General features: G+C 45.2%; 1 protein-coding gene across 1 annotated transcript in view; it reads left to right on the top strand.

Moving 5' to 3' along the window:
• The window catches only part of WRAP73 (WD repeat containing, antisense to TP73), a 73,878-nt gene extending 69,200 nt beyond the window's left edge, over positions 1-4,678 (top strand). Inside the window, exons 10-12 of the mRNA XM_075329393.1 lie at positions 220-345; positions 3,653-3,844; positions 4,248-4,678. Of these exons, the coding sequence (XP_075185508.1) occupies positions 220-345; positions 3,653-3,844; positions 4,248-4,360 (431 nt within the window). The 3' untranslated portion in view covers positions 4,361-4,678. The remainder of the gene's footprint in view (positions 1-219; positions 346-3,652; positions 3,845-4,247) is intronic.
• The last annotated feature ends 7,453 nt before the right edge of the window (positions 4,679-12,131 follow it).

The following is a 12,131-nucleotide window of genomic DNA, read 5'->3' as shown; positions in this document are numbered from 1 at the left end:
GATGGGTGCTCAGGAACATCGAGGACTCTCAGCTCTTGCATTACATTGGGTGGCTCAGAAAAGTAAGTGACCGAGCGCTAGGATCAGGGTCCCTGTGTATATGTGATGCTGCCCTCATCCTCTGGCAGGGCCTCACTAACCTCTAGACAGATGTTTTTTATTCTGACATGATTCATGTTTTTTATTTTTTATCAATAACCTCACTGATTCTGCCCATAGATGACCTGATTGAGGTGCCGGTGACATTACCCACCATTAAACCAGACACTGACCGCGCAAATCCAGAACTTGGGATCGGGATGCTGGCCTTCAGTCCTGATAATCGATACTTGGCCACCAAAAATGGTAAAAATCTATTTATTTTTTGAGGGGGAGGGGGGGGTCTGCATATTACTTAAAATTTTAAAATGTTTTACAGCAGCTGTCAAATCTGAAAAAAGGGAACAGTGATATTACAATATTGTCCACCATAATCCCTCCCTGCAAAATGATCTCCATGTACGTAATCCCACTAAGGACACCATCTGCAAGGAGTTTGCATGTTCTCCCCGTGTTTGCGTGGGTTTCCTCCGGGTTCTCCAGGTTCCTCCCACACTCCAAAGACATACAGATAGGGACTCTAGATTGTGAGCCCCAATGGGGACAGTGTTGCCAATGTATGTAAAGTGCTGTGGAATTAACAGCGCTATATAAATGAATAAATATTATATTATTATTATTATTAATCACGGGGATCCAATTTTTACAGAATGCCGTACATTTACAGTCGTGGCCAAAAGTATTGAGACTGACACAAATTTTGGTTTTCCCATAGTTAGGTGCTTCAGTGTTTTTAGATCTTTTAGTCAGATATTTCGATGGTTTCTGATGTACAATTATCAGAATTTCACTAGTTTTAACTTTTTGACAAATACATCAAGTTTATGTAAAGACTCAATATTTACAGTGTTGTCCCTTATTATACAAGTCTTCTGTCTTTTGCCAAATCCCGACTGATGACCTATTCATGTCTCATAAGTGTTTGGTGTTTATCACAATGTCTGTGTTTTTGTTGCTCCTCCTGCTTTTTAAGGATTGACCACACTAGTTTCTCAATGGGATTGGAATCTGCGGAGTTTCCTGGCCATGGATCTAAAATTTCAATGTTTTACTCACCGATCCACTTGGTTATTTTGCCTTTTGAAAATTATTCTTCGTCATGTTGGAAAAAGAATCGTTAAAGGGAACCTGTCAGCAGATTTTGGGCCTATAAGCTGCAGCCACCACCAGTGGGCTCTTATATACAGTATTCTAACATGCTGTATATAAAAGCCCAGGCCGCTGTGTAGAATGTAAAAAACACTTTATAATACTCACCTAGAAGGTCGCTTTAGTGCACAACAGTCAGATGGGTGGCGCCATTTTCTGGTTCCGGCGCCTCCTCTTTCAGCCATCTTTGTCCTCCTTCTGAAGCCGGGGTGCATGACGCGTCCTACTTCATACACACAGGCCAGTATTGATCTGCCCTGAGCAAGGCAGATCAAAGCATTGTAGTGCGCCTGCGCAGGACCGGCGAGTGTGTATGACGTGTGACTCATCATGCACACAAGCTTCAGAAGGAGGAAGATGGTCGAAAGAGGAGGCGCCGGCACCGGAGAACAAAGACTCCCATATGGCCCAACTCCACCGAAGCGCGACCGTTAGGTGAGTATTATAAAGTGTTTTTTATGTTCTACACAGCGGCCTGGGCTCTTATATACAGCATTCTAACATGCTGTGTATATATAAGAGCCCAGTGGTGGTGGCCGCAGCTTATAGGCCGAAAAACTGTTGACAGGTTCCCTTTAATCACCAAATTGCTCCGGGTGGGTGTAAGCACTCCCCTGCATTGATTGACAGCTCGCAGTGCAGTGCGTTAGTGTAGAGCCGGCTGTCAGTGTCGGGACGTGCGTGCAGCTGGCTGTCGGTGCCGGGGTGTGCCTTCAATTAAGCATAAGTGCACACATTAAAGGGGTGGTTCACTCTGCAATAGTGGCCACATCCTTGTAAAATAGATAGGGAAGACTTTTTCTGAATACCTTGTTCAGCCTAATCTGCCTGTGAGCGGCGCTATTGCGGTCCGCTCATCCCCATGAAGTGACCCCCGGTCTCCGTGACCTCTGAGATCCAGTGATGTCACGTCAACTCTCAGTTGACCTAACACCACAGAAGCCGGCCGCAGTCTTCCTGAGTGACTGGGCTGTGGGCCTAGTTTCACTGCTCGTCACAGCCCAACATCGCTGACCAGTATGTTGCGCGCTCTCTTTCGTTGCAGAGCGCCTGAAGCAGGAACAATGCTGGGCTGTAACAAGCGGCGAAACGCTGCCCACAGCCTAGTCACTCAGGAAAACTGAGGCTGGGCTCGGTGATGTCGGGTCAAGTGAAAGTTGGTGTGACATCACCGGATCTCAGAGGTCATGGAGCCCGGAGAGGGGGTCACTTCATGGGGATGAGCGGACCACAATAGCGCCGCTCACAGGCAGAATTGGCTGAAGAATGTTTTTGAAAAAGCCTTCCCTATCAGTTTTACAGGGCTGTGGCCACTTTCCTGCTGAGTAGTGAACTACCTTTTAAGTATTTGATGCAGAAATTTCTGCATCATTTCTGGCAAGAAAAATGCAGCATAAAATGTGTTTTTGACATGTTTTTAGTGTAAACTTTTCCCCAATCATTAGAATGGATGAAATGTGCAGCAATAATGCTGGAAGAAATGACATCCTGCAGATTTAAATCTGCACCAAATCTGCAAGGAGAAAATAAGCAACGTGTGCAGGAGACGTCAGGACTTTTTTCCACTGTGCTGACATCAGAAAATGGGTTTTGACACAAAACTGCAGAAAAAAAAGACAAAGCGGCATTGTGTGCACAGGCCCTAACAATGTTATCGGACATGACAGGCTCTCTAATACTTTCTTCTGAACTAATGAGAAGATGACTGAAACGCTGAATCAGGTCATTTTGTGATCAGGGCTAGAATTCTGTAGAAATGGGGAATTTGTGAGGAAGGTAATTTTCATGATGAGGAATGACTTTGCAATTTTTTGTCATAAAAATCTAGCGTTATTGCAAATTGCCAGTATAAAAACTGCAGTAGCAAACTGTGCAAAAACCAAACTTCGTGTCATTATCAAAACTTTTCCCTATGCCTGTACATCATTGCTGATTGTCTGTACAGAATGACCGGGATCGGGAGTTGGGACGGAGTGGGGCTGTGGTTTACTGTCACATTCTTGCAGTAATTGTACCAGGGTAATCAGGAAGAGTCGGGTAAAGTGCCGGGATTGTCGCATCTAATAGATGTGACAATTCTGGACGGCTGCAGGCAGCTATTTTTATACTGGGGGGGGTCAATAAGCATGGATCTCCCCAGCCTGAGACTACCAGCCCCCAACTGTCAACTTTATCATGCCTGCGTATCAAAATTGGGGCGGACGCCACAGTTTCTTTTTTATAACTTATTAAAATAAAGAAAAGCTGCATGCAATTCCTCTTATTTTGATACACAGCCAAGATAAGTACGGTATACGGCTGGGGGCTGGAGCCTGTAGCCATATGCTTTATCTGTGCTGGTATCATAAAATGACAATAGGGCCGGAATTTAATACTTTCTTTTTTGCTGACGGATGTCTCACAGATAACATGCCCTGTTGTGTGTGGATATGGGACGTTCAGAAGATGAGGTTATCGGTGGTGCTGGAGCAGACGTCATCTGTCCGTTCTTTTTGTTGGGACCCGGTCCAGCCACGGCTTGCCATTTGCACTGGTAATAGCAAAGTGTATTTGTGGTCTCCATCCGGCTGCGTCTCCGTCCAAGTCCCTGTTGAAGGTGAGTAACCCCTTCATATTAACACTGATGACCATGAGGATTGACAGTGTCCACTACAGTAATTGTCTGGTCGCAAACAAGCACTGACCCATACACCAGTCTGTATTTTGTGTCCAAAAACTGATCTCCCCAATAATGATTACTTAACGTACTACAGGATTATAAAAACCTCTTTGCCTTCCTCCAGTCCTTGCATCGTGTCCAGTATTGCAGCTCTATGTAGTTCGAGTCATAGCTGCAATACCACAACTAACCTGTCAACAGGTGTGGCGCTGTTTTTGCAAAAAACAAGCCTTGACTTCTTATTGCCATAAACGGTTTTAACATTTGCATGTATTTTCAGGTGACTGTGCATCACTTTCAATAATGACGCTGTAAATGTTTTTTTCCCCCCTTTCTTTAGGTACTTTTAATGTGCTGTCACTAGCCTGGCACCCACAAGGAGAGGACTCGTTATTGCTCACTAATAAGGATAATTTCTGCATTTGTTACTTGGAGTCGCAAGATGATCACTGACCTCAGCTGGAAATTATCCTAGAAAAACATGTTTACATGGTGGGCGTATGGACCCCCATCATGTGTGTGAGGGCCCTGTATAAAAATAAGGCGACTTCTGTCTGTCGGGCTCATTGCGGGACACTGAGCAGCCGTGTGTTATCTCGTCCTGTTTTCTATGTTAGTACCTATTTGTGGCCCATTTGGGGCCGAGAGCGAAGGTTTTAGGTCGGGTAGGTTTTATGCACTAGAGTGCTCAGCATTGCTAATAAGCGTGTACATTGTGATGTGTATATATGTAGAGATGTAATTTATAAGTCAATAAATCCTTTATTTTCATTGGTGTCCTATAGTGCTGACTGGAGCATACACATTGATGAGTTTTGCAAAATAAATGGTTGTCTGCAAATATGTTGACCCCCCCTTAGAACAAGAGACTATTCAGAAATATATATCCCATAAATCTATTCCATAACTTGTGCAGTGAATTCCTGGCCCCCATGGGCTGGACGTTAAACCAGTAGAGTACAGGGACGTGATACTAAGTTGGCAATGATTGAACACTAAATGAGTACATCATGGCTGAACAAAGCCTCCTTACTACCAGGGTCTAGATACTAATTTATTAAAGGGACTCTATCGCAGGTTTTTGCCATTTGATCTCAGAGCAGTATAATGTAGAGACAGAGATCCAGCAGTCTGCCACTTGCTGGGCTGCTTAGTGTAGTTTTGATAAAATCATAGTTTAATCAGCAGTAGTTTATCATTACAGGACTACTTGGCGTGCTGCAGGTAGTCCAGCATATTCATGAGCTTTGTATAACTGCTAGATCTGCAGCAGAGAAAACATTGATTTTATCAAAATGACAGCAAACAGCTCAGTAAGTGACACATTGCTGGACTAAACCACTAGCCCACCAGGGACTGGAAAGTAGCCCACCAGGGACTGGAAAGTAGCCCACCAGGGACTGGAAAGTAGCCCACCAGGGACTGGAAAGTAGCCCACCAGGGACTGGAAAGTAGCTCACCAGGGACTGGAAAGTAGCCCACCAGGGACTGGAAAGTAGCCCACCAGGGACTGGAAAGTAGCCCACCAGGGACTGGAAAGTAGCCCACCAGGGACTGGAAAGTAGCCCACCAGGGACTGGAAAGTAGCCACCAGGGACTGGAAAGTAGCCACCAGGGACTGGAAAGTAGCCACCAGGGACTGAAAAGTAGACCACCAGGGACAAGAAACTAAACCACTAGGTTCCAGGGACTGGAAAGTAGACCACGAGGGACAAGAAACTAAACCACTAAGTCACCAGGGACTTGAAACCAACCACTAGGATGCCAGAGACTGGAAACTAAACTGCTAGATTGCTTTGGACTAGAAACTAAACCACTAGCCCACCAGGGACTAGAAACTAAACCACTAGCCCACCAGGGACTAGAAACTAAACCACTAGCCCACCAGGGACTAGAAACTAAACCACTAGACCACCAGGGACTAGAAACTAAACCACTAGACCACCATGGACTTAAAAATAAACCACTAGGTCGCCGGGGACTGGAAAGTAGATCACCAGGGACCAGAAACTAAACCACTAGGTCGCCAGGGACTGGAAACCAACAACTAGGTTGCTAGAGACTGGAAAGTAGACCACCAGGGACAAGAAACTAAATCACTAAGTCGCCAGGGACTGCAAAGTAGACCACCAGGTACAAGAAACTAAAACACTAGGTTGCCAGTGACTGGCAACTAACCACTAGGACCCCAGAGACTGTAAACTAAACTACTAGTACACTTTGGACTAGGAACTAAACCACTAAACCGCCAGGGACTTAAAACTAAACCACTAGGCCTCAACTTGCAAGGCTCAAAGCTAAACCATGAGGATGCCAGGGGCGAAAAGCTAAAGAGGGCTTGGAAGTTAAACCACTAGGCCACCTGGGACAGGAATCTGTCAATATGCCTACTTTTGCAAGGTTGGTAGCTAAACCAATATCTCTGTTAAACCATTGGGCCATCAGGTTTAGCCACTGAGAATATTGGACACTGGAAACTTGTCTTGACTTTCTTTATATTTGTAAATGTTAAAATTATTTTTTAAACCTCAAGTTCTGAAAACTTGAGAAACTGCAATTGGCAAGTGTGTAATCATGAAATGTGCAGATCGGCTCTCGTGGTAATGAGATCTATTGATATTTAAATAGTCTCTATTTTGGATCTCATGAGTGTTTGTTCCTCGCTGCTCCGCTGACAATGCGGCCTGATTACTAATAATGAGCCCGGCTGGACCCCGCACATTGTCCTTATTTACAATTTAAATGTATTTTTCTATTATTGCTTAATTTTATTTTCATTTAAAAAGCCTGGACTTTAGGAATAAGAGGGAGGAGAGTGAGCCATTAATTGACACATTGTGCACCCTGCTGAATGGGATAATTACTGGATATGTAGAATTGGAGCAGCCAGAGAGCCTCTGATCTGTGACATGTGGCACCAGAGACACCTACATTATAAACTGTCACAATGTAACTTACATTGGATTGTAGAATCACCGGACGCTTCACAGATGACTTTTTGTAAATTTTTGGTCATTAATTACTCATTTGTCTTGCACTTACAAATGCAATGTTGTTTTTTTTTTTTGTTTTTTTTGTTTTTTCTTTTACTGTTTTCTTCTATTCCTGGGTTGTCAGATCATCAATATGTTGTGACTGATCTGATAGATTAGGTCTTTAACTACCAGATCACTGGGGAAGGGGTCCAACACCAGGCACTCCCGCCAATCAGCTGTTATTTGCCCCAGCAGTCGCGGAATGTATACCGGATTTTTTGTTTTATAAGACACACCGGATTATAAGACGCACCCCAAATTTAGAGCTAAAAAAAAAATTAAAAATCTGGGGTCCGTTTTATAATCAGGTGGTGTCTTACTGGCGGTGGTGGAGTAGGTCCATGCTGCGGGCAGTGCAGAGGGGCCCAGATGCTCACTGTGGAGCTGTGCTGGGGTGGCCAGAGCTGTTGTGTGCTGTTGCGCTGCTGTGTGCTGTGGTGGCCGGCACTGCTGTGTGTTGGTGCTCGCTGCGGGCACTGGCCATTCTGAAGATGTCGGCGGTGCAGGCTTCAAAGAAACGGCCGGAGTCGGCGCTTGCGCAGATGGGAGATTGAGCCGAGAGCTCAATCTGCGCATGCGCTGACTCTGGGCGCCATTATACTTACCGCTGACCTCTTGAGCAGCAGCAGCAGCTACCGCACAGAGCCTTTCCGGGCAGCACTGAGCGGCCGCTCAGAGCCTCGCCGGGCAGCGCCGGGTGTCCACACAGTGCCTCGCCGGGCACCGCTAGTCGCCGCACAGAACCTCGCCGGGCAGCGCCAAGTCGCTGTACAGAGCCACGCCAGCCACCGCACAGAGCCTCGCCGGGCAGCGCCAGCCACTCCACAGATCTGCTCCAGCCGCTGCACAGAGCCGCGTCAGCCACCGCACAGAGCCTCACCAGACAGCGCCGGCTGCTGCACAGAACAGCACAATATTGTGCTGCCTCCAGTGATTCCTCTCCACTACCCCCCAATAGGCTATATTCGGATTTTAAAACTCACCCCTCATTTTCCTCCCAAGTTTTTGAAGGAAAAGTGCGTCCTATAATCCGAAAAATACAGTACACAGTGACTAGAGCAGCTCAATGCAGATGAGCTCAATGTGTCATGGGCACTCCTGAGTCCTATCCAAAACCATAGAAGGTGTTCTGTAGCACCGGGCTTCAGTCTCTACATTGTGAATGACTTTAGTTCATTCACCATGGGCTCACTGAATGCTGATGTGGAGTCAGACGGAGGGGTTGAGGCCTGCCGAATCCCAGAATATCATTACCTGTCTGACTGCATTGTGCCAACTGTAAAATTTGGAGGAGGTATAATGCCATGGGTTTGTTTTTAAGGGGTCTACTTGTGAAATGTTAAGGTTTAAGTATTTGGAGGAGATGGAAGAAAAGGGTTAATCTGCGCTGCCAGAAGATGATCACTGAAGATCAATGGATATTTGATTTTATTGTTCGATGTGTTTCGGAGCCGTATGACTCCTTCTTCAGGAACAAAAATCAATAATGTACATTACCAAATGTACATTATTGATTTTTGTTTCTCAAGGAGTCATAATGGCTCCGAAACGCGTCTAACAATAAAATCAAATATCTTAACCTCCATTGATCTTCAGTGATCATCTTCTGGCAGCAAGGATTAACCCTTTTCTTCCATCCTCCAATGCTGTCCTCCTGGGTTCTGCAGCAGCCTTCCTCAACACGTGGCTATAGTGGTTGTATCTGTAACACAACCGCAACAGGTTGGTGCATCTATTTTAATTCTTTTTGTTACCATCGGATAAGACACCATCTGCGCTCCCTCGTTCCTTGTCATTTCAGTTTTACTACAAGGTTTAAGAATTTGACATTTTGCACAGTTGTAGCTTCCATCTTTTTGGGAACAGTTTGCAGAAGGCCTTCTTCTGTTTCCCATGCCTGGGCCAAGTTCGCAATGTTCATAAAAACATAGTTGGGGGAATTTAATGTGGAAGAACATGACCGGCCATAGAAAGTATAGATCTCCACCTCATTCAACACCTCGGGGATGAACTAGACAAGAACAACATCCGTGTCTGACCTCCACAAGTGCTATTCTGGGTGACGGGACACAAAATTCCCTCAGATACCTTCAAAGTCTGTCAGAAAGCCTTCCAAAAATGGTTTAATTACAAAGGGGTGTGGGGCAGATACCATATTAAACGTTCCTGTAGGTGTAATGTGAAGGTGGCACAAGACTTTTGTCCATATAGTGTACTCCTATGTTGGGATTTGCAAATCTGTTTGGTAAATCCCCTGATTAAATGCTTGAACTCCAGCATCCCAACTGAACTTGCATTATAGTTTGATGAGCTCTTATTCAATTTATCATTTTCTGTTTTTAGGAACAGACAAAATTAATATAAACAATGGATGTATTACATATTTGATGTAAACTGAAATAGAAAGTTCCCATTGATTATTAATGAGTCCACCTGGGTTCTTTTATGTCCAGATATAGATTGGAAGAAGAAGTATCGTGCAGATCTGTTACTAATAAACAGTGCCTTGAAAAATTGTTCACCCCCCCCCTTTAGTCTTATATCTCTAAATAAAATCTTGAGTGATTCATGGAGTTTAGAGATCAACCAGCATCATGTAAACCAGGGAATACACTAGACAGGTCAACGATAAAGTTGTGGAGAAAAGTAAAGCAGGGTTAAGTAATAAAAAAAAAAAAAAATAGCTAAGCTCTGGATATGTCACAGAGCACTTTTCAATCCATCATCTAAAAATGGAATGAGCTTGGCACAACTGCAAACCTACTAAAACATAGCCGTCCATCTAAACAGAGGCTCATAGTCATTCTGAAGGAGCAACAGAGGTCCACAATGGCTCAGGTGAGAGAATCTGTCCACAATATATGACTAATAAGACTATTAGGGGTACTTTGCACGTTGCGACATCCCTAGCATCGGCTAGCGATGCCGAGCGCGATAGTACCCGCCCCCGTCGCACATGCGATATCTTGTGATAGCTGCCGTAGCGAACATTATCGCTACGGCAGCTTTACACACACTTACCTGCCCTGCGACGTCGCTCTGCAATCCGCTCTGCGGCGTCACAGCGACGTCACACGGCAGGCTTCCAATAGAAGCGGAGGGGCGGAGATGAGCAGGACGTAAACATCCTGCCCACCTCCTTCCTTCCGCATAGCCGGTGGAGGCAGGTAAGGAGATATTCCTCGCTCCTGCGGCTTCATACACAGCGATGTATGCTGCTGCAGGAACAAGGAACAACATCGTATCTCCTATTAGTGCGACATTATGAAAATGACCGACGCTACACAGATCACCGATTTACGATGCTTTTGCGATCGTTTATCGGCGCATCTAGGTTTTACACGTTGCGACGTCGTTACTGGCGCCGGATGTGCGTCACTTTCGATTTGACCCCGACGATATCGCAGTAGCGATGTCACAGCGTGCAAAGTACCCTTTAGTCATGTACTCCACAAATCTGGCCTTTATGGGAGAGTGTCAAGAAGAAAGACATTTTTGCAAGCAAGCCATAAGTCCTGCCTGTTTGCATGTGGAAGAAGATGCTCTGGTCACATGAGACCAAAGTAGAACTTTTTTTTTACTAAACCAGGGGTCAGAAACCTTTATGGCTGAGAGAGCCATGAACGCCACATATTTTAAAATGTAATTTTGTGAGAGCCATACTCACCGGGGGATAGCAGCGGCAGTGAAGTGTCCCAGGAGGCAGGGTAAGCGATGCTGCAAGCACGGAGGAGGGGGTGTTGTGGCTCAAGAGGGTCAGTGTGGAAAGGTTTGGTGATACTGCAGCGGGCTCGTGTGGTATCATGGCGGCGGGTGACATTGATCTACTGGCGGGCTGCTTTGAATCTTCCGCAGTTGACGAGATCGACTTCAAGAAAATGGCTGCGGAGTCCTATCTGCTCACGCACCGCCTCTGCGGCCATTTTCTTGCAGTCGTCAACTGCAGGAGATTCAAAGCAGCCCGCAGTCTGCCGCAACACCCCACAAGCCCGCTATATCACCGACCCTGCGCCAACACTGCCGCCCTGGTAAGCCATATGAGGTTTGTAAGACACAGCCCCATCTTACAAACCAGAAAATACGGTATTTTTTTTATTTAAGATTTGTCTTCGAGCTACATCTGGCTCGCGAACCATAGGTTCCCGACCCCTGGGCTAAATGCGATGTGAGGCAGAAAACTAACACCGCATATCACCTTGAAAACACCATCACCACCATCACACATAGTGGCGGCAGCATCACGCTGTCGAGAGGCTTTTTTTTCAGCAGGAACAGGTAGGCTGGTCAGAGTTGATGAGAAGATAGATGGAGCTAAACACAGGACCATCCTGGAGGAAAACCTGTTAGACGCTGCAAAATACGAGATTAGGGCGTAGGTTCACCTTCCAGCAGGACAACAACTCTAAACATATTGCCAGAGCTACAATCGATGGGAATCTTAGAATCTGTGGCAAGACTTCAAAATTTCTGTTCACAGGCATCTCCATCCAATCTCAGTGAGCTCGGGTGCAAAAAAAAAAAACTGAGCAAAAATTTCAGTCTCTAGATGTGCACATCCTACATGCACTACATCCCCCAAAAAACTAGCAGCAAAATGTGGCCCTGCAAAGTATTGACTCAGGGGAGCTGAGTACAAATGCACGTCACCATTTTCAGATTTATATATATTTTTTCTTCCAATAATTTTAGTAAGAAATGTTCAAGACTTACATGAGAGAAACCCCCACATATAAACAGCACACTAATAAACAACAAACATACTATAACATATTTGGGATGGGGAAGAAGGGAGACACGGAAAAGAAGGGAAGGAAAGAAAAATGGAATATTCCAGATGTGTTCAGCAGGACTCCACTAATTTCGGAACACCGTAATGCTTTGCTCTCTTAATTAGGGACAAAGTAAGAAAAGCAGTCTGCCCCTATAATTCCATCTAGAGAGGGCTGGAATTCCTACATAATAAACTGGAATATCACACAGTCTCTAAAAGAACTGAAGTCCTCAGTGGTTGATACCTTTTAATGGCTAACTGAAAAGATGGTAATAATTGCAAGCTTTCGAGACTACTCAGGTCTCTTCATCAGGCATGGTGAAGAGACCTGAGTAGTCTCGAAAGCTTGCAATTATTACCATCTTTTCAGTTAGCCATTAAAAGGTATCAACCACTGAGGACTCTCTGTTCTTTTAAA

Source organism: Anomaloglossus baeobatrachus, chromosome 11 (genome assembly GCF_048569485.1).
Source record: "Anomaloglossus baeobatrachus isolate aAnoBae1 chromosome 11, aAnoBae1.hap1, whole genome shotgun sequence".
NCBI classification, from domain to species: Eukaryota; Metazoa; Chordata; class Amphibia; order Anura; family Aromobatidae; genus Anomaloglossus; species Anomaloglossus baeobatrachus.
The sequence above is the reverse complement of the archived record's forward strand: the minus strand, read 5'-3'. Positions and strand labels throughout refer to the sequence as shown.